This window comes from Heloderma suspectum, chromosome 4 (assembly GCF_057233095.1).
Source record: "Heloderma suspectum isolate Gila_16-S chromosome 4, 16-S_ref, whole genome shotgun sequence".
Classification (NCBI taxonomy): domain Eukaryota; kingdom Metazoa; phylum Chordata; class Lepidosauria; order Squamata; family Helodermatidae; genus Heloderma; species Heloderma suspectum.
Window position 1 is genome coordinate 296,905,017 of NC_139461.1, and position 27,315 is coordinate 296,932,331.

The 27,315-nt window shown below is 44.3% G+C and overlaps 2 protein-coding genes across 4 annotated transcripts in view; both read right to left on the minus strand.

The window, feature by feature from the left end:
- Nucleotides 1-4,883: 4,883 nt before the first annotated feature.
- PRELID3B (PRELI domain containing 3B) lies at nucleotides 4,884-18,483 on the minus strand. The gene is made up of 6 exons (XM_084854293.1): nucleotides 18,287-18,483; nucleotides 16,395-16,563; nucleotides 14,464-14,553; nucleotides 11,369-11,439; nucleotides 7,960-8,062; nucleotides 4,884-7,453 (listed from the first exon to the last, which is right to left on the minus strand). The coding sequence occupies exons 1-6, from the start codon at nucleotides 18,316-18,318 to the stop codon at nucleotides 7,334-7,336; spliced, it is 585 nt and encodes a 194-aa protein (XP_084710419.1). The 5' UTR covers nucleotides 18,319-18,483; the 3' UTR covers nucleotides 4,884-7,333.
- Nucleotides 18,484-23,879: 5,396 nt separating this feature from the next.
- The window catches only part of LOC146348908 (aurora kinase C-like), a 41,191-nt gene continuing 37,755 nt past the window's right edge, over nucleotides 23,880-27,315 (minus strand). For all 3 annotated transcript variants that reach the window (XM_084848404.1, XM_084848401.1, XM_084848402.1), the window contains 2 exons: nucleotides 25,485-25,659; nucleotides 23,880-24,350 (listed from right to left, as the gene is read on the minus strand). In XM_084848404.1, the coding sequence (XP_084704530.1) occupies nucleotides 24,177-24,350; nucleotides 25,485-25,659 (349 nt within the window). In that variant the 3' untranslated portion in view covers nucleotides 23,880-24,176. The remainder of the gene's footprint in view (nucleotides 24,351-25,484; nucleotides 25,660-27,315) is intronic.

The window sequence follows — 27,315 nt, forward strand, 5'->3', positions numbered from 1 at the left end:
TCTTCTTCCCACTAATGACTCTAAGCTTTCATCAGCTCCTGGAGTGATAATTGTTCCATGCTGATTTAAATACAGGTCATCAGTTAGTAAATCTCTTAGGTCGTCAGGGCCGCACTCCGCAGGGAGCTGCAGTAAGCATTCTATTGTTATTAAATTATGCAGAATAAGATTTTGAGGGTGAAATCCTTGAATATATAGTTCATAAAAATTATGTATAGTTTATGGATTCAACTTCTGTACTAGCTCAAAAAATAAAATAAAAAGTTTTTTCCCCCTTCAATTCTTGTCTTATTTCTAAATTGTCAATTTGCCAGTTCAGGATGTAAGTTCTCTAGAGAAGCACCAAATTGGGATAGACGGTACTGCAAATCAGGAGCCAAGAACATTGATAATAAAAATAAAGGCATCTACTCCTTTTTAAAAACTCCTTATAGACAGCTCTTGAGAAGAAGAGATAAAAAATACACATCGTGGAAGCTGTGGTGCTAAACCTGGCATATCAAAACATTAGCCAGCATGCTGTTAAAAGGTTTTATTTAACCAGGCGTTTTAATTTGGTTAGCTCCACAGAACTTCTGTTCTATGTTTCTCTATTGGATACTATTGCTTTATATTATTTATTATAATAAATAAATAAAATATATAAAACATGATAACCCTATGCATGTTTACTCAGAATAACCCTCTCCAATAGGGCTTACTTCCAGGTAACTGTGCATAGGATGCGTGTCTAAGGTTGCACTCTGTGCACACTTCCTGGGAACAAATCTCACTGAACACAGTGGGACTCACTTCTGAATAAACATGCATAGGATTGCACTGGGAACCTTTTTAATGTCTTTCTTTATTATAAATTGACCCCACTGCCCTTCAGGGTCAATTTGATTTAAATCAAATGGATTTAAATCATGATTTAAATTGCTTCTCTGAAGGACTCAGTTTTAATGATTTAAAATCACAGTTTAAATCACTAGTGAGGAAGATTCTATTTAATCAACATTTTTAGTAGAAGTACATTATTGTTTTATATAACCGTAATACATATTCAGAGATGTAGGTTTCATTAGAAGGTAGGTGCACACTAAGCAATTATTCTGAATTTTTTCCAATTAATTTTCATCAAAAAATAGGATGATAATTTAGTCATTTTAGTACTAAAGCAGAATGAACTTGTGAAGTCATTCAGGAGATGAAACAGCTCCAACTGTTCAATTAATCAAGGTATTTTTATTATGATGTGCCAGAACCACCACCACCACCACCACGGCTTTTAAATTGTACTAATAAGATGGTTTATTCTTCTGGTTAGTTTTCTTCTTCAACAAACATCATCAACAAAACACACACATGGATTTTTGTGGCGGACACATGCAGCAGAAGTTTCCTCAGGAGCCAGGACTGCATGAATATGTCCTGTTCAATTTTGGTTGTACTTTCTATTCCCCTCCCGTCCCTTGAATTTATACCCAGACTACTTCTCCTTGTTCAGATCTACTCCATCTCCCCAAATTCTCTATTCATTGACCTTCCCTATCTTTGCTCTTAGAGGCAAGGCCTTATTTATTTATTTATTTGTTGCATTTATACCCCGCCTTTTTTCCTCTTGCAAGGAACCCAAGGCGGCTTACATTATCCTCCTCCTCTCCATTTTATCCTCACAACAACAACCCTGTGAGGTGGGTTGGGCTGAGAGTCTGTGACTGGCCCAAAGTCACCCAGTGAGCTTCCATGGCCGAGTGGGGACTAGAACCCGGATCACACTCTTGCCACTACACCACACTGGCTCTCTTGGCCTTGAGAGCGCGAGCGCATGCACATCTCCACACCACCTGCAGTGCAGAATAGGCCTGACCATGTTATCTCCCATCTCCATAAACTGCTGTTAACATTCATAGAATATAATTAGAAGCTGTATAATTAGTATTAATGATTATATCTTTGACCTCAGATCTTTTTTTGCTAATTTTTTTAAGAAAGTTTCAAAATCTGATTTAAATACAAGAAACCCATTTTTTAAAAATGTAATAATTGATTTTTATCAACCCTGGTGTCCTCACACAGAAAACAACTAGTTGCATAATAAATAAAAATAAGCGAAGATTTATAAATGAGTAAGTCCAGTGAGTTATGACTACTACTCATAGGGAGAGAAGCATCCTTCAACCTGAGAGACACAGTCAAATGTAATAATTATTTCCAGGGCTGCAGTTCCAATTGTCCTTTGACTTTTTGATTTCAATATAGCAATCTTAAGGTCGGAGATTTATCTAGGTCCCAACTTACTTTTCAGAGCAGTACACATAAACAAAATTGGACTTATACTGTACGTGTACAGGAATTAAAATGAATTTGTAATATCTTAGTCTAATAGGCAAAAGAGCAGGGGGGATGGGGACAGGGACCCAGCAGCTGTGGAGATGCTCTAAGCTAGGAAGGAGAATTGTTGCTATGTTGATTATTTTTTCTGTCAGGTGTGAAGCCACTGCTGGGGCACTTCCATAATAGATTTTTATTCTGGTATAGTTACACTTTGTTCATTCACTTTTATGGTGTGTCTACAATGAAGTTGTTTCCTTCTTTATTTTCTCCGTGCTTCCATCTTTTTTCAGATTGCAGAAAAATAAATTTGGGGGGCAGGGGATTGACGATGGAAAAGTAGTGTATTCTTTGCAAGTGTAGATCACCTTACTACTTACTCTTTCATCTTTTCCAATACGCGTGGCTTATCAGTAACTACTGTCACTTAGGCACATCTTCACTTTTCCAATGGGCACCATTTTAGCAACATTTTTATCTATCTTTTCATTAGTGCTAAACGCCTTTCACGTTACATTAAAAAATGAAAATATTTGCACGATAGCACTTAAGTGGATTATATTGCTACTTAAAGATTGATTTAAAAACCACCCACTCTTCCCAGCACCATCATTTTAGCTGTGTTCCCCCCCCCCCAACTACAGATTTATCTGGAGACATTTTATATAATTTCTCTCTACTAGAGTATCTCATACAGTGTATCTAATACCATGCTTTCAAACAATCATCTTCCAATATAAGATAAAGACAAGAATTCTTAGCAGCAGAAAAAATACACTTTCAGCCATAAAATTAAAACCCTAAAACACTTTTAAACAGTTTTTAATTATATGTCCTGAAAGTGAGCACACAATTGCATTTGCATTTCCCATCCCAACGTGATGTAACCATTTCCTTTCTCCCCCCCCCCCCAGCCTTTTAAAATTAACAGCATAGTCAGGAGCCCCTTGAATACCTTTTAAAGCACCCAAAGAATTTCTGCTGAGAGATGGATAGATGCCACCTTGAGTGCCATTTTCTTAGTAGAAAAGCAGAATACCCATCTATCCATCCAAGTTTATTTCATCACCACAAAACAAACATTTCTGTAGAAGAAAATGGAATGAGGACACCCTTATCTGACTGGAATCCTTTATCAAAAGCAGTGGTGGGCAAGTTGTGGTCTTCCAGATGTTTTAGTCTGCAACTCACATAGCCCTAGCCAGCATAACCATTGGTGAGGGATGATGAGAGTTGTAGTTCAAAACATCTGGAGGGCAAGTTGCCCAACCCCGACCTAAAGGATTGGAAAGTGCAGAACCCTGAGCTCACCAGCTAGCAGTAGGGACACTGCCATGTTTTCAGTGTTCCTACTCGGCATCCACTTCATCAGCAGTGACACTGTCAGGTAATTCTCCAGCCAGTTTCATGTTGGCTGGCCTTAGGATCACACTACCCCAAACATTAAATGGGCCTTTGCATTTAGCTGCTCTTGGAGCCTTTTTTGGCTGAAGAATGGGGTAAAAATACTGTAAATAAATATATTTACAGTTTTTTAAATAGCAGTCACAGGGGCCATGATGAGCATGGGTGGAGGGTTGGTGTTGTTTTTTAAACCCTTCTATCCCCACCCACTGCAATACCAATGACATTCAGTTCTTCAAAACTATTTGTCCCAGTAGGGAAGGTGTTACTGGCACCAATAACAGTTTTTGAGGTGGCAGCAGGAGTTTGGGCGGCAGGTGGGGATTTTCATCAGGATCGCAGCTGTGTCAGGGGAAAAGGTACAAAAATTCTCCATGTGCACCAGGGTCCCAGTCTGGATCAGGGCTGCCACAGCTGCTATTTAAATAGCCAACATGCAAATACGCATTTAATGTAACATCCAGTTTGGTCCTTGTGACAGTTGAGAGTTAAGAGAAAATCGCTTGTGTTCTCTGTCTGGTCAGTCATGCAGCAATCCCTATTGCTTCCATATTAGCAGGAAGAGTAAGATATTAGAGTTGCTGCCACACAATCACACATGCAGCCTCTCCCCTCACACATTTTGCCCTCAAGTCTCTTTTCGAGTGAGCCCTTGCCTCATAGATCCCAGTTGGAGCTGAGATTAGTGCACACATTCAAATCATAAAAAGAATTTTGATGAAGGTATTTTCTGTTGATGTAAGGAATTGCTCTGGGATGTAAAAAACAGTCCTAATACAGCGAAAAGCTGCTGTACCATTTAAGGCTCAGAAAGTCAAGACAGACATTCAAATAGGGGTGGGGGGCAGGCTCCAAAGGGCAATTAATCTGAGTACAGCTGCTATGATTGATCCTCCTCCTCTTCATCTGTCCTCCCCCAAGCTTGTGAACTAGCAGCTGTGGTGCAAGACAAAGAATGAGCAAGAGCCTGGGGATGACTCTATTGGAACAAAGACGTTAAGGCTGAGGGACTCCCTCATTTTTACTTTAAACCACAGAGCATCTTGGTTATTGCATCACATCTAAATATTGTAATTTAAAAATATCCACCTTTAAAAGTTATCAGCTGGAAGTGTAAAACCAGAGTGGCCTACAGGACAAATATATTGCTCTAGCAAAGATGTGAATTGAATTATGGTGGAAACTTTATTGAGACACTCAGAGGAATTTCTCCCTATTTTTGTAATACACATCGGAAGATATGAAAAAGGTGAGATAGTTGAAGTGGTGGAATTTGTTCTCAAACTGCTTCCAGTTCTCAAAGCACTGGAAAAGGTTGGCTTTCTATAATGTAGCAAGAGCTTTAGGGCAGGAATCTGCATATTATATTCCAAAGTAAACCACAAGCCCCTCTGGCTTGGGAGACAAGGGATAAACTCAAAATGGGCAAAGAATTAGTAAGGCTGCAAGTGACAAGCCATTATGTATAGATATTACAAGAACTGTAAAACAGAACTGCAAAACAGTGAGTACACTACAAAATAGCTCCCTGGCAGCAAGTCTGCAAGTCAGGAAGTAGTTCCTTCTTGCTGTGCCACACCCTCAGGGACAAAGCTGAGAAAACCTGTATTACTTTATTCTAGACAGGAAGTTTTACACAGCGTAAGGCTGACGCCTAGGAATTTGAATCCTTCCATCCCAATTCTCTTAAAGGATGAAAATAATTACAGCAAACTAAGATTATGTTATGAAATAGGTTGAGTACTATCCTAGGTGGGGTTGGGGGTGGAGAAGTGAAGCAGTCATCTGCTGCTTCATCCATGGCCCAGCCAGGGCAGAAGTTGTGTGTGCAGGCCTGTGTTGCCTGACTTTCCAGCTCAATGCATCTTTTTCTTTTAAATTTCCTACCCATTGAAAGCAAGTGGGGAGGAAATCCATGCCCCCTCTTGGGGGAACAGAGCAGCTTTGGATCCAGGCCCCCTCATTACTTGAATACCGTGCCTTTTACCTGAACCAGTGGTTACAGCTGACCAAAATTAAAACACATTTGAATATCAAACATTAACAACATTTTAATTAAGTTAACATTCTCAATGTGTAAAAAAACCACCAGATATTACTTTTGTAGTTTTTACAAATGCAGTAAAGACAATTTTTTTTAACCCAAGTAGAAAAATATTTAAAATGTAAATACGTAAGTAAACGTTTGTAATCTCAGGCATATTCATAGGTTCTTCCCCTTACCCCTATTTGAAGCAGATACAATAAGCATTCTCAAAATTAGCTTTAGTTCTATTATTGACAGACAATTCTTAAATAGCACAGAAAACTGCATGCATGAAGACTCCAGTTCTCCAAACCTAACTGATAAAATAGACAGAACTAGGAGATTTCAAAACATACTTGCAACCCAACTGTTTTTCCATCACTTACTACTTGGTGTAGTAACTGCAGGAAGATACTAGATTTCTCCTTCATTCCTTCACATCAAAAGCATCTTATATATAGCCTCACGTTTTACTCATCTTGGAGTAAATGCCATTTTGATTTTATATTCTATTCTCTACTCCCCTGCGAAGGAAGAGGGGGAAGAAGAATATTGGAATCTAGCTATTATTTCAGCTATTCAAGGGTACTTTGTGACAAAATTAAGACACCTATTATGTATTGTTCCTTAGAGGTAAAAGATAACAAAGTGCTATTTAAGAAATTTCTAAAGTCTCTTATGTCTTGCTAAACAAAGATAGAAATCATGATTTACAACGTCGCAGTACATTTGAAATGGAACAAGTACTTCTGCCTTTAGCTTTTATATGAACTCCAGTTTCTGGAAACTCCAGAACGAAAGAATGAGCCTGTCAACAAAAGACATTTTTCAACTGTTACAGTACCCTTGCCAAGTAGGGGATCTACAAAACTGAAGCTGAGAACTTTTGAGCCAAGTTCTCTCCCCCTGCTCTAGTTATATAGCATGTACCTTCTGTCAAATTCAGAATTTGGCTAGTACAAATCTTTAGTTGGTTAATCTTTCAAAATTATGATGCATCCATTATATAAATCAAGCTCTGTTAAATGACAGATGTTAAGTACCACCTTTTTCATGTTAGGAAATTGTAACATTCATGACAGCAGTATACAAAAAAGCATTTTAGTATAAATCATATTTCAAGTAATAACCATTGTTCTTCCAATCAAAGTCCTATCACAAACTGCCCAAACCACTGTGCCCAGAATACGTCTGCTTCATTTTGGAGATGATCCCAAAAGTGGCAGTCCAAGTAAACCTGAATTCTATCAAAGTAGCAATCTACAACAGACTAGCCTTCCACAGCTTGTTCTACTGAAGGCCTACTATGGGTTGGAAGTTTAAGTCTGATTCCTGCAAACACAGGAATTATCTTGAATGCTTGGATTATTTAAATTGAAAGGAATGTGCAGTCCAACAGAACTCAGTCATGCATATTACCTTCAGATATGCAACTTCTTTCCAAGTTTTTAATTTAAAAACGTAATCTACAGATCTACTTTCTTTAAATAGGTAGAAGAATAAATATTTCCAGCTTCAAGGAAGTTTCCAATTGTTCGTTTCAGACACTCAGCCCTAGCTACCAATGTAGACATATATAGCCTTATACTATTTCTCCACAAAGGCCGCCGCCGCCATAGGGGACCTCATGTTTCCTCTCGCTGAAGTAGTGAATTCCTCTATTTCGGCATTCAGTTCGTTGATCACCCACTCCAATGCTTCACGTCCCTGCAAATGTACATATCTTTATTAGGAAATCAAGAATATCTTTTTCTAATCAAGAAAGGTAATCAATTTATTAAAATTCTATTTATTGAGTAGATCTGTATCTTACTTTTTGATCAGAGTCCCTGAAGTGGCTTATAACATTAATAAAACAGAGAACATTAATAACCCTACACGTCAAACTAACCACCCAATCCACGCAGTCCAGCTGAAGCCAGAGCAGGCATGCGATAGGTGACTTCACCTGTCTTCTACCCCCTTCGGTTTCTCTCTCACAGGGGTTACAACAGCCACGTAAGGCAGGTTAGTATTATTCCCCCAACTGCAAGATCAGGACCTAAGAATATGGCTGTTTGCCCAGTAAGTTTATGTCCAAGATGAGATTTGACATGGGAACCTCCCAAGTGCACAGTTCACACTCTGCAATAAATGCAAAGCTATTGCAGCCAAGCCCAAGAGCTGCTCCATCCCTCTCCCCCACCCTCTCAGAATCAGATGGCAATACATACTTTTTTAGCATTAGAAGAGATTGTGTTTTCCATTAGTCCTTCCAGGTAACTGCTGACACTAACCCCCTTCACACATATTGTTGCTTCTTGAGTCAAAATGGTTCTAAGGAAAAAAGGGACAAGGGTTTACCAACTCATTTCTCAACCTATAATAAGCAACTAGTTTTGTTCTCTATAATCAATACTGAACTACAAAGTAATGGTACTACATACTACAAAGGCAGCTAAGCATTTTGGAAGTTGGGATACACATGGCTCCTTTGACCCAATACTGAACTCTATACTCAAATCATCTTTCCTGTTTATCAGTGTCAGGCATATTCTGGGGTTGTTTCCAATCCTGTCTGTCTGCAAAACAGTTTTCCAGTCCCCTGCACAACCCCCAAATCTTGCTCCCCAGGAATGCACGGCCCCAGATTTGGGGGGCAAATGGGGGGGACCGCAGGGGAGAGGAGAGCAAGGGGAAGTCTTGTTGCACAAACTGAGGTCTGCTTGTGCAATGTTGGATTTAACCCTTTGTTCCCCAGTCCCGAAAAGAGTACAAAGAAGTTGGGAAAGCTAAAGCTTTTCCTTCTCGAGGTATCACCTACACACAATGTTCAGGAAGGTATCAAAGGGGAAAACCAATTGCTATTGCCACATACCCTTCCAATCAATGACTACTAGTCCTGATGGCTATGTGCTACCTCCAGTACCAGAGGCAGTGAGCCTATGTACACCAGTTGCTGGGGAACATGGGTGGGAGGGTGCTGTTGCACTTATGTCCTGCTTGTGGGTTCCTGGTCAACAGCTGGTTGGCCACTATGTGAACGGAATGCTGGACTAGATGGACCCTTGGTTTGATCTAGCATGGCTCTTCTTACGTTCTTAATACAGTGTAGCTAAAAGAACTGCTATCAATACACAGGGTACCTTTAAAAAAACACTGTCAAGCTAGAAAGGGCTAGGATAAAGTGGAAATGAGACAGGAGGCTAAAAAATAGTTTGCTTTAGACTACTGGAATGTCAGGAGAAGTGTTGAGTTTATATTCCACTATTTTACACAGTGATGCTAAAAATGCAAATCTGTAGATGGAAATACAGTCAGGGCCAAAAATATTGGAACAAGGATAACCGTTTTGGCAGTTGGCCTCTGTACACCACCACATTGAAGTTGACAGGAAACACACCCAGATGGGACCGAAGTCGGGAGCTTCAGCTGTAATTCAAGGGATTTGACAAAAGTGGGGCACTAACCATTCAGGAAGGACAGCCAGTGGCATACCCCCCCCCATCGTTGGTGGCTCGTAAGTAATGGAACAAACCAACATCATTTCAAACTTAAGGATCGCCTTTAATACCTGGATGAAAATCCTTTGCAGTCAATGACTGCCTGAAGTCTGGAACCCATGGACATGACGAAATGCTGAGTTCCCTCCCGCAAGATGCTTTGCCAGGCCTTTACTGCAGCTGCCTTCAGCTGCTGCTTGTTTGTGGATCTTTCTGCCTTCAGTCTTGTCTTCAAGTAAGGGAAAAGCATACTCTACTGGGTTGAGATCAGGTGACTGACTTGGCCATTGAAGAACATCCCACTTCTTTGCCTGGAGAAACTCTTGGGTAACTTTTGCTGTATGTTTTGGGTCATTATCCATCTGCAATATGAAGCGGTGTCCTATCAGTTTGGCAGCATTTGGCTGAATCTGAGCAGAAAGTATAGCCCTATACACTTCAGAATTCATCCTGCTGCTTTGATCAGCAGTCAGGTCATCAATAAACACCAGTGACCCAGTTCCATTGGCGGCCATAGATGCCCACACCATAACACTGCCTCCACCATGTTTGACAGATGATGTGGTATGCTTTGGATCATGAGCTGTTCCTTTCCTTCTCCATACTTTTGTCTTCCCATCATTCTGGTACAAGTTAATCTTGGTTTCGTCAGTCCAAAGAATCTTCTTCCAGAACTGGGCAGGCTTTTGTGGGTGTTTGCTGGCAAAGGCTAATCTGGCCTGTCTGTTCTTGGGCATTACCAGTGGTTTGCACCTTGTAGTGAAGCCTCTGTATTTACATTCATAAAGCTGTCTCTTGACTGTAGATGTTGACAATGACATGCCTACCTCCACAAGAGCATTCTTGACCTGGCTAGATGTTGTGAAAGGGTTCCTCTTCACCATGAGCAGAATTCTGCGGTCATCCACTTCAGTTGTCTTCCGTGGTCTTCCAGGCCTTTTGCTGTTGCTGAGCTTGCCAGTTGATTCCTTCTTTTTCAGGATGTTCCAGACTGTTGTATTGGCCACTCCCAATGTTCTTGCTATCTCTCTGATGGGTTTATTTTGTTTCCTCAGCCTAATGATGGCCTCCTTCCCTCGCATGGACACCTCTTTGGACCTCATGTTGGGAGTTCCAGTGAACAGCTACCAAATGCAAATGTAAGAACCACCTCCAGGCCTTTTCTCTGCTTGACTGGTCATGGGGTACCCAGGAAACAGGCCACACCTGGCCACGCAGCTGCTTGTCAGCCATTTGTTCCATTACTTATGAGCCACCAACGATGGGTGTGTGTGTATGCCACAGGCTGTCCTTCCTGAATGGTTAGTGCCCCACTTTTGTCAAACCCCTTGAATTACAGCTGAAAGTCCTGACTTCACGCCCATCTGGGTGTGTTTCCTTTCAACTTCAATGTGGTGGTGTACAGAGGCCAACTGCCAAAACAGTTAACCTTGTTCCAATATTTCTGGCCCTGACTATATTTTTTCTGGGTCAATATACCTGTACTGTTTTCCTGATTATGTTTGCCACAACCGTGATTGCTATTGCATATGGCACATTTCTCATTTGCACATTTGACAGTTGTTCCTGCCCATGAAACCAGATTATTATAACTGCCTTTAAACAGCTACAATGAGTCATCCTGAAAACTTGCAAGGCTATGCACAGCAAACATTCAAGAGAAAGCTACAACCCAGGTAGAAATGTGGCAGGTATCTACCCACCTCCTTTTTCACCAGGAAATGGGCAAGAGAAACAGGAGAACAGATAAGGAATGGCACAAGGACATAATCAGCTCCATTCCTGCGCAACATTTTTATCCTGCCTTTCTTCTTTCATGCTTAGGGTACACAGTTCTCTCTTCCCACCCCACATTTTATCTTCACAACCCTCATTGCCATTTAACTTGAACCTGTGTATCCACCCCCCCCCTTAACACCCATTTGTGTAGGTAACCTGACAACTGAGAATCGCACTCAACGCATCTGATGAAGTGGGTCCCAGTCCATGAAACGTTTATGCCATTAATAACAATTGTTAATCTTTAAGGTGCTCCCAGACTGTGTTATGTTTTAGTCATTTTTAATATGACCTACTCACCTGCTGAAATCTTCAGGTTACAAAGATACCTAAAGAAAAACACTGAAGAAACACTACTTACTTATCTGGCTCTTGAGGATGTGGTTTATAAATTAGTCTCTCATCTACCGACACCAGATTTGTAAACGAAATCTACAAGGGATTTAATTTGTGCAGCAAGTCTTAGAATCAAAAAGTGAAATTAAATAAATTGAAGGGATTTAATACTCATGTTGTCTAAAGCCACTAGGACTGGGATACAGTATTTTATTGAAAAGAGATATTATTCTCAAATTTAGACATCATTACAATTTTCCCAAAAAGTGGGATTCCCAAATTTTTTTCACATATAAGCACCATGAATTGGGAATAAATCCATGATACTGAGCTAATTTGTCTCATGTCCTTCATTTTGGAAGGCAGTCAGTCTGTACAGACTGCCAAATTCACAAAAGACTAACAGTAAACATAGTGACTACAAGTTGGCACTATAAGAACTTCTGAAGGAAAAGTCATATGCTGTATGCCACTAAGAAGCATTACTCTTATTCAGCCAAAGCAAAAGATGTAAAAACAGCTTTGCAAAAATGCAAGCAAGTTTTATATGCCGAGTCAAAGGCTACCAAATAAACCTGCAAGAGACCAATTTCAGCAGATTTTTGCATGCATGAAGGTACAGGATTGGAGTCTAGACCTACAACACCTTCTAGAACTAACACCAAAAAAAGATGTCCTCTTCATCATAGGGGATTGGAATGCTAAAGTAGGAAGTCAAGAAATCACCGGGATAACAGGCAGGCATGGCCTTGGTGTACAAAATGAAGCAGGACAAAAGCTAATAGAGTTTTGCCAAGAGAACATGCTGATCATAGCAAACACTCTTTTCCAACAGCACAAGAGGCGACTCTACACATGGACGTCACCAGATGGTCAATATCGAAATCAGATTGATTATGTCCTTTGCAGCCAAAGATGGAGAAGCTCCATACAGTCAGTAAAAACAAGACCTGGAGCTGACTGTGGCTCAGATCATGAGCTGCTTCTTGCAAAATTTCAGCTTAAATTAAAGAACGTCGGGAAAACCACTAAACCGTTCAGGTATGACCTAAATCATATCCCTGATGAATATACAGTGGAGGTGAGGAATAGATTTCAGGGATTAGACCTGATAGACAGAGTGCCTGAGGAACTATGGACGGAGGTCCGTAACATTGTTCAGGAGGCAGCAACGAAATCCATCCCAAAGAAAAAGAAGTGCAAGAAAGCCAAGTGGCTGTCTGATGAGGCTTTAGAAGTAGCTCACAAAAGAAGATATACCCAACTGAATGCAGAGTTCCAGAGAATAGCAAGGAGAGACAAAAAGGCCTTCTTAAATGAACAATGCAAAGAAATCGAGGAAAACAACAGAATGGGAAAGACTAGAGATCTCTTCAAGAAAATTGGAGATCTCAAGGGAACGTTTTGTGCAAAGACGGGCATGATAAAGGACAAAGAAGGCAGGGACTTAACAGAAGCAGATGAGATTAAGAAGAGGTGGCAAGAATACACAGAAGAACTATACAGGAAAGATCTGAATGTCCCTGATAGCCATGATAGTGCGGTCACTGAACTTGAGCCGGACATCCTAGAGAGTGAAGTCAAGTGGGCCTTAGGAAGCATTAGTAACAACAAAGCTAGCGGAGATGACAGTATTCCAGCTGAGCTATTTAAAATCCTAAAAGATGATGCTGTTAAAGTGCTGCATTCAATATGCCAACAAATCTGGAACAGTCAACAGTGGCCACAAGACTGGAAAAGGTCAGTTTACATTCCAATTCCAAAGAAGGGCAACGCCAAAGAGTGTTCAAACTACCGCACAATTGCGCTCATTTCACATGCCAGCAAGGTGATGCTCAAAATCCTACAAGCTAGGCTTCAGCAGTATGCGAACCGAGATCTACCGGAAGTACAAGCTGGGTTTCGAAGAGGCAGAGGAACTACAGATCAAATCGCCAACATTCGCTGCATCATGGAGAAAGCAAGAGAATTCCAGAAAAACGTCTATTTCTGCTTCATTGACTATGCTAAAGCCTTTGATTGTGTGGATCACAACAAACTGTGGCAAATTCTTAAAGTGATGGGAGTACCAGACCACCTTACCTGTCTCCTGAGAATCCTGTATGAGGGTCAAGAAGCAACAGTAAGAACCAGACATGGAACAACCGATTGGTTCAAAATTGGGAAAGGAGTACGACAAGGCTGCATATTGTCACCCTGCTTATTTAACTTATATGCAGAGTACATCATGAGAAATGCCGGGTTGGATGAATCAGAGGTCGGAATTAAGATTGCTGGGAGAATTATCAATAACCTCCGATATGCAGACGATACCACCCTAATGGCAGAAAGCGAAGAGGATCTAAAGAGCCTCTTATTGAGGGTGAAAGAGGAGAGTTTAAAAGCTGGTTTGAAACTCAACATTAAAAAAACTAAGATCATGGCATCTGGCCCCATCACTTCCTGGCATATAGAAGGGGAAGAAATGGAAGCAGTGACAGATTTTACTTTCTTGGGCTCCAAGATCACCGCAGACGGTGACTGTAGCCATGAAATTAAAAGACGCTTGCTCCTGGGGAGGAAAGCTATGGCCAACCTAGACAGCATAGTAAGAAGCAGAGACATCACCTTGCTGACAAAGGTCCGTCTAATCAAAGCTATGGTTTTCCCAGTAGTAATGTATGGCTGTGAGAGCTGGACTATAAGGAAGGCTGAGCGCCGAAGAATTGATGCTTTCGAACTGTGGTGCTGGAGAAGACTCTTACGAGTCCCCTGGACTGCAAGGAGGTCAAATCAGTCCATCCTAAAGGAAATCAACCCTGAGTGCTCATTGGAAGGACAGCTACTGAAGCTGAAGCTCAAATATTTTGGCCACCTAATGCGAAGAGAAAACTCCCTGGAAAAGACCCTGATGCTGGGAAAGACTGAAGGCAAAAGGAGAAGGGGACGGCAGAGGATGAGATGGCTAGATAGCATCACGGATGCAATGAATATGAACTTGAGCACGCTCCGGGAGAGGGCGCAGGACAGGAAGGCCTGGCGTGCTATGGTCCATGGGGTCACGAAGAGTCGGACACGACTGAATGACTGAACAACAACAACAACAATAAATGTTTAAGTTACAGATTTTATAATGCTTACATTAGTAGACTTGAGCTCCATTACTTTCTTCACCGGGTCAACTACGGAGTGTTCTTGTATATATGTTCTTGTTCTACAAGCACCGATAAGCTAGAAGAGAAACATCCAACATCACTCACCTTAGGACTATTTTAACTATTGACAAAAGCACAAAGAGTACAAATCCTTTGCACTGTTTAGATGTGGAGCAGTATACAACTGTTGTAAATAAATACGAAGACATCTGGTCAGATTTTCCGGAGTTTTAATATTCAATAATCATCAGGTCACGTACATTGTTTATTCTTCCATTTCATGTACTTGAAGCACACAACCTACTAACCCCTCCCCTGTATGGTTTCCCCCTTCTCTGAATATTATTTTGAATTGTAAAGGGTTTCCTCCATTTTTTCTCCTTTCCTTATTCCTGATTAAAATTTGCCGTTTTAAAAAGAGCTAGGTTTAAGTGTAACGAGTTAATTCCAATATAATGTTCAAGTATCAAGCCTAGAATTATTTCCATTATTGCATAGTTATAAGAATGCATAAGAATATGAATGGGTCCAACCATGCAGGCCACTCATCCTTGAAGTCATAGCTTATTTCAAGAAATATAACTGTTGACTCCAGTCACAGCTCATGAAACTATGGCATGGTTCAGACCTAGTGAGAAACCCTGGTTTCCTGCTACATGAATGTAGCTGCATAAATCTCAAGCTCATGCACCCTTGCCCCTCTCCTTTCATTCCCCAGGAGGAAATCTCAACTCTGGGAACTATGGTTTATTTATATTAAGGTTTGAGAACAAGCCACAATCTGAAGCCTTTGTTTGATCCTTGCTTGTTCCCACTATAATTTAAGCGAACTATAGCTATGAGTTTGGACATCACAGGAACTATGGTTAGCTTAAAATGAGAAAAGGAAGTTTAATGTAGTCTTCTGGCATGTAGAAGGAGAGGGAAGGGGAGAGTGTGAGCCTAAAGGCATCTCTACACCAGCCTAAAATCCTACATTTAAAACGGGGCTTTCTGTGTCCGTTTTAAATGTAGGATCCCAACTGACTCTCTTTACATGCACTCCCCCCTTCTTCCCATATCTGAGTCTTCCATTATCTTTCATTGATCTCGCTCCTCTTCTTGCTGCTTTAAGCGGAACACAGCAGGGTAATTTGATAGCTCATTATCTGCGATTTAAAAACGGAACAAAGGGCATTTAGTCCAGGAGGCTCACGACAGGGTCATGGCATCATGTAAAGAGCACGCAAACTTCCGTGAAGGAGCAATCTCAATCGCAGGATAAAAGCTCCATGTGATGAAGCCCTAAGGCTCATGCAGACTCATTCATATAGAGAAACCATGTTTTCTTGTTACATCTCAACAGAACCTTTGACTAAGAAAAAGTAAGATAAATCACCAATGGCATTCACTCTAGACATATCTACACAAGATTAATCCTGTAGCTGTAAAACATATGCTAGAAATGACCCAGTTATACAACACTTTCTGAAAAGCCCTGTTGGTTAGCCATTAATTACCTGTTGTCAGATGCAGGTAATTGTTTCTGGATAACCAAGAACCCAGCCAGCTAGACTATTCATTAAATATGGAAATATTGTGAATAATCATATATAGCAGGTGCATTTATTAACAAAGGTTAAATGAATGCATAGCAGTAGCTGTCTTGTGACATCAGTCCCTCCCAGTTCTGAATCCTATGCAACTATGGCTGAAGCGTAAATAAACCAAAATTACTAGTTTGCATCCTGAACAATGCCAGAAAATCCAAAGAAAGTAGAGTGAAAGAGATGCTAGCAAGTGCAAAGCCAACCTGAGCCCTGATACCCCTTTCAGAGAATATAATTATACTCCATTTTAGAAAACTAGGGCCACATGCACATACATTAAAAGCAAATTGTTCAGAGATATTTGTCTTGAGTCACGATAGATGCTTACCGATTTTACAATTGATGGCATGCCCCATTCTGTACTGAGCAATCTGTGACTATGTAGCTTTCCATTGGGATCTACATGCCGGTCCAGGACATCAACTCCAACCACGCTGGGATTCATGGGATTTGGGTATTTCTGCATAGCAGCTGTAGTAACAGTCTCCCAGGGGTGACTGTCAAGTAAAAACAAAACCAGACAGATAACTAGTTTTTAATTCATCATTCAGCATAAAAATAGAGCCTACAGATAAACTTCAGAGTCAATGAAGAGCCTGACCCAAACAGTCCACAAAGTGACGGGGGCGGCCATTTTTCCAGCCCTTAATTTTTCCATGGAAATGTGTCTGTTTCATAAGTTCATTAGTAAAAATGAATGTATGCCAATTGCAAATACAATATTACGCAAGGTTGGCAGTTGCAAAGTTGTAATTGTTTTTCAGGTGGTTATCCCTAGCATGTATGACACATGCATATCACTGAAACACATAAGTCTCCGAGTGAAATTGAATTAATAAATAGAGACAACGAAACAGAAGGTTCCCCTACAACCACAATGGAAGAGAGCTGAACTCTGTTGAAATAGATGAGTGGTTGCCAGCATATATCATGCCTAATTCTTTGGACTGCTAAAATTAGTGTGTCAACAGTTTTCAATAGACATGCTATTGTCTTTAAATTTTTGCCAAGTATTCCTATAAAAAATTCTACATAATATAACATTTAAATCACAATAAGCATGCTTTATTCCCCCCCCTCAAACATTTCATGTTAAATACTTGTGTACTGAGACAAAAAATTAACATTATGTATTTTTTTTTGGCTTTGTTTTTTACTAAATACAGCGGACTGTGAAAAGCAAGTTCTTCCAACAGCAAGTGCTAGAACATCGCATGATGAAACACGTGCAGCCTGCACAAAACGAACGGAGAAGGCAGATCCTTCCCTGCTTGCCAAGGAGGGGCGTTGATGCCCTTCTCCAGAACACATTTTCTTACAAAGAAGAGCAGGGCCCACAATTATAACTAACTATTTTGGGCTGGGACGTTACGAACCAAAGAGGGTGGCAGCCTGCATCAGCACAGAAACCGCGCACAATAAAGAAAAGCAATTATTCCCGAGGCAGTTCATTTTGACCTTGGTCACGCGGGACAGAGGATATGGGCAAAGTAGCGGCTGAGGGCTACCTCTGCTGCAATGCTTCTCTTTAGCCAAAATAACCACCTGGCAGGATACCTGTGCGAACCAAAGAGAAGTCCTCTCCTGCTTTCAGCCCCTTTTCCACGGAACTCATTTGCATTTTGCACCCTTGTGCGGTACTTTTCAGATGTTGTATCTTCCCGGCGGCTTTCTTTCTAGGGGCAGGTGGGGGGAAGGGGAACGTTACCCAAAAATCAACCCCGAGGATGGGGAAAAGAGACAAGAAAGCCCAAACCCTGACAGTAGCCTTTAACTGGCAACCCCCCGCCCCCCCCCCCACCAGACCACCACAGCTGACCAAAAACACAGAGAGAGAACAGGGCGGGGAGAGGGGGGCAGCAAATGGGTGCCGTGCGTGTCCACAGCAACCTCAGCCCAGGTCGTGAGACACGGGCCCCGGCAGCCCCCTCCGCGCAAGGGGCGCGCCGGGGGGGTGAGGAATGCGCTCGCGAGAACGGGGCCGAGAACGGGGCACCCCACACGTTCGGGCAGAGGGGGCGACGAAGCGAAGGCCGCCCTCTGGCGCGCGAGAGCCCTCGGGGATGCGGCCGCGGGGAGAGACGGTGGGCCGGCTCGTCCCCGGCTGCCCCACTGAGGGTGACTGAGTTACCGCTGCCCCACGCCACACCCACGGGGGGGGGAGCCGCCGCCGCGTCGACCCGCGTCCCGCCGCCCGTTGAGCGCCGCCGCACCACTCACTCGAAGGTGTGCTCGGAAGTCCAGATCTTCATTGTGGTGCGAGGAGGGAGGTGGCGGGGCTCCCCGTAGCGCCGGTCCCTGACGGCGCCCCTCCGCGCCTCTCGCCGGCTGACTGAGAGGGAGCCAAGGGCGCGAGGGAGGGGCGACAACGAGCCGGGCGACGAGAATGAGCTCCGCGCGCCTGCGCCGCCCGCAGCGGGGAGGAGGCGGGGCTAATCACCCAGGGAACCCCTGATAGGGCGGCGCCTTATTCCCGGCTCGGGCGACGTCGGGGCGGAAATCAACGACCCTCTCTTTCATTCTCTCATTCGCCGAATGGCGGCGGCCGGGCGCTCGCTGAGGCGGGGAGGCGCGTGGGCTGTACCAGCGCGCGTGCGCGGCGCCCTAACGGTCTCAGCGTGGAACTTGTTGAAAGAGCCGTTTGGGCGGCGCGTGCGCAATGTTGTACCCCATCGGCGCCCTTGCTGAGGGACGGAGGGAGGGGGGGCGCAATGCATATTTCGCATTACTTCCCAACCCTCCTACACCCGCCTTCCCCAAACTGGCGCCCTCCTCCAGATGTGCTGGACTACAGGCCCCATCATCCTCGGCCAGCGAACCCTCTGCGGCCGGGGATGATGGGAGTTGTAGTCCGGTTTGTTTTCGGGGTCTGCGATTACTGTACCGGATGACACAACTCGTCCTTTAGATGTCACCCGCGGATAGAGATGTCTAAATGCACCTGCGCACCCCCGTTTCTTACGCACAGCATCGACTGTAGGCCTCTTGGGCTGGTAAATTGTAGTTCCGCACGTCTTCTAACGTGGCAGATGGTACCAGCTGCCCAGGGCTGCATTCACACGCCCAGCACATTATTGGGTACTGTTTGTACGAGTTACTTGGCGGGCCGTCTGCATTCTTCCGCAACCGCTTTGTGTACTCTCAGCCCAGCCCACCTCACCGGGTGGTTGTCGTGAGGCTATAAAACGGAGAGGAGGAGGATCATGTAAGCCGCCTTGGGTTCCTTGCAAGAGGAAAAAAGGCGGGGTATAAAGGCAATGAATAAATAAATACTTGAGCGCGGAATACAGTCAGGGCCAAGCCATCTCCTCTGCTTTCTTCACAAAGCCGCCTTTCTTTCTGGGAAAGGCCCTCTGGCAAAGGGAGCAAAGGGGACCCATGTTCACATCAACAAATGACTCGAGTACCGCTATGTATTCCTCTATGGGTGCAGTACAATGAGGTATAAATTACAGGGCTAGCCAAAATGAAGGTTGAAAGGGACCAATTTTAGAAAGATGGCAGATCTACAACAATGAATGGAAGTAATGAAGATCATAGAATCGTAGAATAGTAGAGCTGGAAGGGGCCTGTAAGACCATCGAGTCCAACCCGATGAACAATAAATGATACCTGAAATATATTTAGGTGGGACGGGAGATATGGGTATCCCTGAATACACCAAACCTTACTCCTTTATCTTGACGATTTATTTTTATTTTATTTATTAAATTTATTAATAGCCCATCTGGCTGGTCACCCAGCTACTCTGGGCGATGTACAAAGCATATAATAAAACAGTTTAAAACTATAAAATTCTACAATAAAAACATTTTCTAAAATACCCCACCCCACCCCAAATGCCTGCCTGAACAACCACGTTTTTAATGCACGGCAGAAGCTCATTAAAGAAGAGGCATGGCGGAGTTCCCTAGGGAGGGAGTTCCACAGAGTGGGGGCCACCACAGAGAAGGCCCTCTCCCTCATTGTCACCAGTCTAGCTGTCCTGGCTGATGGGACAGAGAGAAGGCCATCCAAGGCTGATCTTGTTAAGCTGCCTGTCTGGTGCTTCTGGAGGCACTCCTTAAGATAGGCTGGGCCGGAACCACATAGGGTTTTAAAGGTCAAAACCAACACCTTGAATTTGGCTTGGAAAACAACTGGTAACCCGTGCAACTCCTTCAGCACTGGAGTGATGTGATCTCGCCAGCGGCTGCCTTTAATCAGGCGAGCCGCTGTGTTCTGTACCAGCTGCAGCTTCCAAACCGTCTTCAAGGGTAACCCCACGTAGAGCGCATTACAGTAGTCTAAACGAGAGGAGACCAGGGCATGTGCTACCGATGGGAGCAGATGGTCAGGAAGGGGCGCAGCCGCCGTATCAGATGGAGTTGATACAGCGCTGTCCGGCTCACAGCTGACACCTGAGCCTCCATGGACAGCTGGGAGTCCAAAATGACCCCCAGGCTGCAGACATGGTCTTTCAAGGGTAGCTGTACCCTATTCACCACCAGGTCAACATCCCCCAGCCTCCTCTTGTCTCCCACCAAAAGTACCTCGGTCTTGTTAGGGTTCAGCTTCAGCTTATTCCTCCCCATCCAGCCACTCACCGTCTCCAGACATTTGGACAGGGATTCTACAGCCAACCTTGGTGAAGATTTGAACGAGAGGTAGAGCTGCGTGTCATCCGCATATTGATGACGCTGCACCCCAAACCTCCTGATGAGAGCCCCCAGCGGTTTCACATAGATGTTAAATAACATCGGGGAGAGGATGGAACCCTGTGGCACCCCACAAGTGAGCGGCCATGGGTCTGAAACCTCCTCTCCCAGTGCTACCCTCTGGTACCTGCCGGAGAGGAAGGACCGGAACCACCGCAATACAGTGTCTCCAATGCCCAACCCCTCCAGGCGGTCCAGGAGGATACCGTGGTCAACGGTATCAAAAGCCGCTGAGAGGTCGAGGAGAACAAGGAAGGAGCATTCACCCCTATCCAAAGCCTTCCTCCTATCATCCACCAAGGCGACCAAGGCCGTTTCTGTCCCATGCCCAAGCCGGAAGCCCGACTGAAATGGGTCTAGATAATCGGTTTCTTCCAAGTGTGCCTTCAACTGCATCGCCACCACCCGCTCAATCACCTTGCCCCAAAATGGCAGATTTGAGACTGGGTGAAAGTTGTTCAGAACTTGGGGATCCAAGGAGGGCTTCTTTAAGAGCGGTCTTATCACTGCCTCCTTGAGGGCTGATGGCATCACTCCCTCCTCAAGGGAGGCGTTCACCATCACCCTGATCCCCTCACCCAGTCTCTCTCTGCAGCCCATAATAAGCCAAGCTGGGCAAGGATCAAGTAAGCAGGTGGTCGGCCGTACAGATGAAAGCACCTTGTCCTCTTCATCAGAAGGAAGAAGCTGGAACCGATCCCACAAAACCGGTTTGCCACAGGCCACCTCTTGATGATCCACACACATATATATCTTGTTACAAGGATAACTATACAGGGAGCAATCCTATTGAGATAGGTGGCCATCTCCGAACTTGGAGGCGACCGCCTATCCATTGCAGGGTGGGTGGAGCATTCGCGGCTAGACAGCCAATTTTGGATCTTCATGGGACTTCAGGGGGTGGGGGGAGGCCAGATGATGCATAGGAAGAGTCGTACTGGCACTTCCATGCTCCTGGCCCCTCCCCTCCCCCCAGAACATCCCCTTTCGCCTTGTGCTGCGCTGTTCTTCTGAGCGCGGAGCCTGGGGATGATCCACGCTGCCTGTGAGGGGGAGGGGAGGTGGTTTTCTGGGAACCGACCTTGGAGCGCAGTTCTTAGAAACCAAACAATCTTATGGCCATCTAGTCACTGTCTAGTGGCCATAGGATTGCACCCTTAGTGTTTTAGTTAGCTCAGTGTTCTTCAGTGGGTAGAAAAGGGTTTTTCTCCATGCATCCCAAATGACTCCTATTGCCTGTCTTTACTGCTATGCCTTGTTTTTGCTTCCACCTGATTATTTATTTATTTCAAAGCCTGCTGAGGCCCTCAGAGGGAGAGGAAGCAGCAGTCAGGCACCCCTCTATTGTGCCTGGATACAGGACCAGCTGAGAGCCCCCTCCCTTCTGCTATCAAATGCCACTGCTGCTGAGCACATTAGAGAGTGAGAAGAAGCAGTCCTGCCATTGTGCTTAGATCCAGTTCTAAGCATGAAGACCTATTGAACTCTGTATTGTAAGAATCTAGTGCCTGAGTTTGCTTTATTCCTCTTCCATCCCAATCCCTTTTCCTTTTGTGCTGAGGTTTTATAAATTATTTTTTGCTTCCCACTTTTGGGAACATCCAGTTTATTGTCAGCTTCTATATTTTCAAAGGGAGAACAGCCAAATATTCTCTGTCCCAGTAGTCCTTAACACATACAACCTAAAATCTATTTTGTACCTAGCATAATCTAAACTACTTAAAACCATTTCTACAGGAAGCTTTTATTGCACACTCATGACTAGTCACTCATGGAAGTTTGCGGGTCCTTTACACGACGTCGTCAACCTACGGGGCATCTTCCATGCTTTCTGACCTTTATCGCACTTTTGAAAAGATCAGAGATAACCCAATAAGGAATGTTAATCTGATATATCAGATGTGTGTAATGTAGGGATGGTGGAGAATTTCTCCACAAATCTCCGGGAGGCCGAATGCCAACGCATTCGGCCCCCCAAAATTAGTGGAGAAATGGTCCGCCACCCCCCCGCCACCCCTCCGGGATGGGACTTACTTTTGGCGAATGTCCCTGGCGCTGGCGGCTCCCGGCAGCGGTTTGGTGGCGGCGGCCGGTCTTCCGAACGGCTGCTGCTGCCGCCATTTCCAAGTTAAAAAAAAACAAACCCTCAAACAAACGTGATAGGCTACGTAAAGATTTACGTAGCCTATCATGGCTAGATTTTCAAAAAACACCGTGATAGGCTACGTAAATCCTTACGTAGCCTATCACGGCTGACTTTGAAAAAAAAAAAAAAAGCGTGTACGCAAGTGGCGGCGCCCACGGGCGCCGCCATTTGCGTATGTGCTTCCCCCCCCAAAGTCAGCTGTGATAGGCTACCTAAGGATTTACGTAGCCTATCATAGGCTACGTAAGGATTTACGTAGCCTATCACGGCTGACTGCAGGGACGCAAACGGCAGCGGCTACGGCCGCCGCCATTTGCGTCCCGGCTGGCAAGGAGGATTCGCGGCCGGAGGGACGGGGCGCCTCCCCCCCGGCCAGAATTTCGGCCGGAGGGACGGGGCGCCTCCCCCCCAGCCAGAATTTCGGCGGGGAGGGATGGGGAGCCTCCCCCCCCGCCAAGAATTTCGGGGGGAAGGAACGGAGCGCCTCCCTCCCACCGCGAAGCAAGCTGCAGGACCAGGTAAGGGACTTTTGTCCATCCCTAGTGTAATGTTGGAGTTGCGCTGTAACTACAGCACCATCTAGTGGCTGTAAAATGAAACATATAGAACTTGCTGAGAAAGGAGGTCTGCAATTCAAAGCAAGTGGCCGCCCGTGTAAAGGAGTGGATCTTAATCTTGCAAAGAATCCGGAAGCAAATGCCCCGGTAAAGATGCGGGATTTTAGCCTTGTGTGGTGAAGCCCAAAGTTTGCCTAACACCTTGTATACATAAGTCTGTTACAGGCTGCAGGTGATGGGGTTTTTCCATCGTGCACTGGGACCACCTACCCTCAGCCTTACTTAAAAAACTGATCAGCCTGAAGAAGTATCCTGGGGAAGGATTGCTCAGTACATTTTAGTTGGTCCTCCTAATAGGAAAAGGCATGAGCTCATTCTTCAACACAGCAATCCTGAGCAAGCTCTGCATTAAAGGTATTTGCCTAAACCACTTTTATTTCATGTGTTTATTTTTTTAATGTTTAAAATGATACAAAGTTTAGGATTCCCACACTCTTCCCCCTTGACATTAATGTTCCGCCAGCACTTACAAATGCAGTAGATATGCAAGGCATATTACCAGTAGTGGTGAGAAGTAATGGCAAAGAAGAGTGGTTAGGGAGAAGCGAGACCATGGGTTGACTGCTGCCTACCACAGCAACTAGCCATTTAAAAAGACACAAGAGGTATTTGCAAAGAGCTCAGTGGCCTTCAGGATGTAACGTAAACAGTTACTCTTCTACTTCATTGTAGACAGGTGGCAAGATTCTCCTTGACTTGGTCTTAACCCATGGGTGCACTATTATTTCTTTCAGGGGAAGCCTCACAGAAGGCGTTCGGTTAAGTACTTTGGAGATTAGATCTCTGGCTCCATCCGACACCCAAGGAGGAAACTGAAAGTTAACCTTCGAAATAAGGATATATATTTTTAAAAGCTATTTTCTTATTAAACATGTGCCTTCTCGGTTTAATTTTTTTTAAGAAACAAAGCCTAATCCCAGTTTATCTGCTTCTCCACCCAGCTTTCCTATCTGCACTACTCACATGCCAATCCCTGCCCTCTCTCTCACATGTCAGCTTTGCCCATCTGTTGTAGAGGATCTTTCATCCCTGAGCAAGGAAAGTGTCAATGTTGTGTTCAGTATAGCACCCCTAGCACACTGCTGATCAAGCAGTAGCACCATCTGCCCCCTCTCAAGTCAGTGACCCAGTTCACACATCATGACAACCGAGGGGTTGTCAAGGGCAAGTGGGTGCAATCAAGCATGCTGCTGCCAGTGTGATCGTTGCTTTTGCTTTCAATTAACAACCTACAATCACTCAGTTCCTAGATTTTTATCATGACGTCTGAACGCAGGCACTCTGGCTTGTTTAGGGGTTAAATAGCCCAGAGTTAATGCATGGTTCATTAGGTTAATTCTGGGTAGTAAACAACCTAGAGTATCTGGGTCTGGACACCATGATAGCCTACAAATGGAGCGATTGTAGGTTAATTGGAAGTGATGAGCATGCTCCTCCTAGATTTCAGTAATTGGTGAATTAAATAACCCATGAATTCCCATTACATGCAAACCAGGTTAGTGTTATATGAACAAGTCTCTTCTGTGCTTCTGCTAGGCCCTTAAACATAATCCTATGAGCAGAGCTGGCCCAAAACATTTTGCTGCCTGAAGCAAAGGACAAGATGGTGCCTTCTCCCGTTCCATGTACAAAGGCTGACTGGATTGGCAGTTGAATCTTTCTTCAACATTGGCAATAGGACAGCATCTTCCACTACACCAGAAGGCAGCAGGCTAGCTTAGGAGACATAGGGCAGGTCATGTGGCCCACAGCTTTCTCCTCCAACACTTTGCTGTCATCCTCCAGCATCTGCTGCCTGAGGTGATTGCCTCACTCTGCCTAATGGTAGGGCTGGCCCTGCCTACGACCTTCTAGGCTCATACAAGTCACAGGGACAGGCCATAAGATTTTGCCATGAGTTTCAAGCTATTGATATAAGCACTATTTCTTCTCAGAGCTTTTTGCTTGGAAGAACATACCTCTCTTATTCGTCTGAATGTCTCCATTCGAGTTGGTGCTTCAAATGGTGCATATCCAGCAAGACACTCGTAACAAAGGACACCAACACACCACACATCCACATTTTCATCATGGGGACTCCCCTCTATCATTTCTGGAGCAAGGTAGTCTGTAGTGCCACATAGTGTTGTCCTCCTAATTTTTTTTAAAGAAAAAGTACATTGTTGAAGTCCAGGTAACTGCATTTGTGATAGTGCAAATTAAGGCACAATCCTGGGGAATGCTGGTAGTTGTAAGACTTTTTTCTGTCTAAACATGCATAGGATTGCACCTTAGGGCGCAATCCTGTCAGGGTAGGCAGCCACCTCCGAACTCGGAGGCGACCACCTAGCCATTGCAGGGCAGGAGAAACGTGGAGGGGATTGTCCCTTATGCGCTTCAGCCGCCCTGCATTTATGGCTAGACAGCCGATTTTGGCTGTCTAGCCGTGGGACCTTGGAGCGTGTGAAACAGCAGCCGGATGACACATAGGATGTTTCATACCAGCATTTCCAACTTCTCTGCCCCAACACACCCCAGGAACGCCCCATTTTTGCCGCTCCGCGCTCCTCTTCCGAGCACGGACCCATTCTGCGCTGCCTACGAGGCAGTGCGGGAGGGGGTGGAGGTCAGTCCTCAGGGAACCGACCTCGGAGTGTGGGCTCTGAGGTCAGTTCCCAGGAACCAACCTATCCTATGGCTGTCTAGCCGCTGACCAGCGGCCATAGGATTGCTCCCTTAATCTCTTAAAAATGCTCCAAAGCACAAATTTAAAAGCTGCTGACCTCTTTTTATGATAACCATTTTTACTAGCCCTGCTCCTCTGCCTTTTAGAGCAGTTTGATACAAAGAAATTTAATAAGTGACACTTCGTTTCCCTGGCAAGGTCCTCATTCGCAACTGGAATAAATCCTAAATCCAAGTTAACAGTATTTGTTCACGTTCATCCTGTCTTCCCTTAGCTCTCTTATTTCTCTCTCCTACTGTCAACATTTAGGCTGTAAATTCCTTGGGGCAGGGACCTGTCTTGTTTGCTTATTGTAAAACTCCATATACTTTGATGGTGTTATGTACCTAAAAAACCTTTGCCTGGTAAATTCTATGTTTCAGGCAGACCACCACCACAGTTTTGCAGCAAAACCAGGATGTATCCTTTCCAACCAACATATGCTGACTTTTCTAGTGATCGTATGATGGGCTTCAAGTCGAATGAGAAGTCCAAAGAAGCCTGGGGAAAAATCCAGGCACCTGGTCACCAAGCTGCCTAGGAAAGGGGCCATGGTTCTGCAGCAGAGTACATACTTTGCATGCACAGAACTCCAATGTTTGATCCCTGGCACCTCTGTTTAAAAAGTATCTCAGGTACCAGGCCTGGGGAAAATACCTGCTTGAGAGATTCTGGGGAAACACTACTGGTGAGACTAGACAATACTTATCAAAATCATATTTATCCATATTTTCCACTGGAAAACCCCTAGTGGCTAAAAACTAACAAACAGTATTAATACAGCATACCATTAACAAAACATACAAAAGGAGCAAGATACCCCCAAACAAAACAATTTGCAGAACAGAGAAGTGTAAATAAAATAGTATTTTCCACTCTGAAGGCACTTTGAAATAACCCAGCTTTTAAAAGTAAAAGGTAAAGGTGTCCCCAACCAGTCGTGTCCGACTCTAGAGTGCGGTGCTCATCCCCGTTTCTAAGCCGAATAGCCAGCGCTGTCCGAAGACGCTTCCGTGGTCATGTGGCCGGCATGACTGAACACCGAGGTGCATGGAACGCTGTTACCTTTCCCGCCAAAGCGGTAC

Bases quoted from the DNA above. Each gene is read 5' to 3' on its own strand.
- PRELID3B (XM_084854293.1), bottom strand. From the start codon at position 18,318: ATGAAGATCTGGACTTCCGAGCACACCTTCGA. The intron at 14,554-16,394 runs GTAAGCATCTAT...TTTCTCTTCTAG, and splicing joins TGCCATCAATTGTAAAATCG to CTTATCGGTGCTTGTAGAAC. The intron at 11,440-14,463 runs GTAAGCATTATA...AATCCCTTGTAG, and splicing joins TGGAGCTCAAGTCTACTAAT to ATTTCGTTTACAAATCTGGT.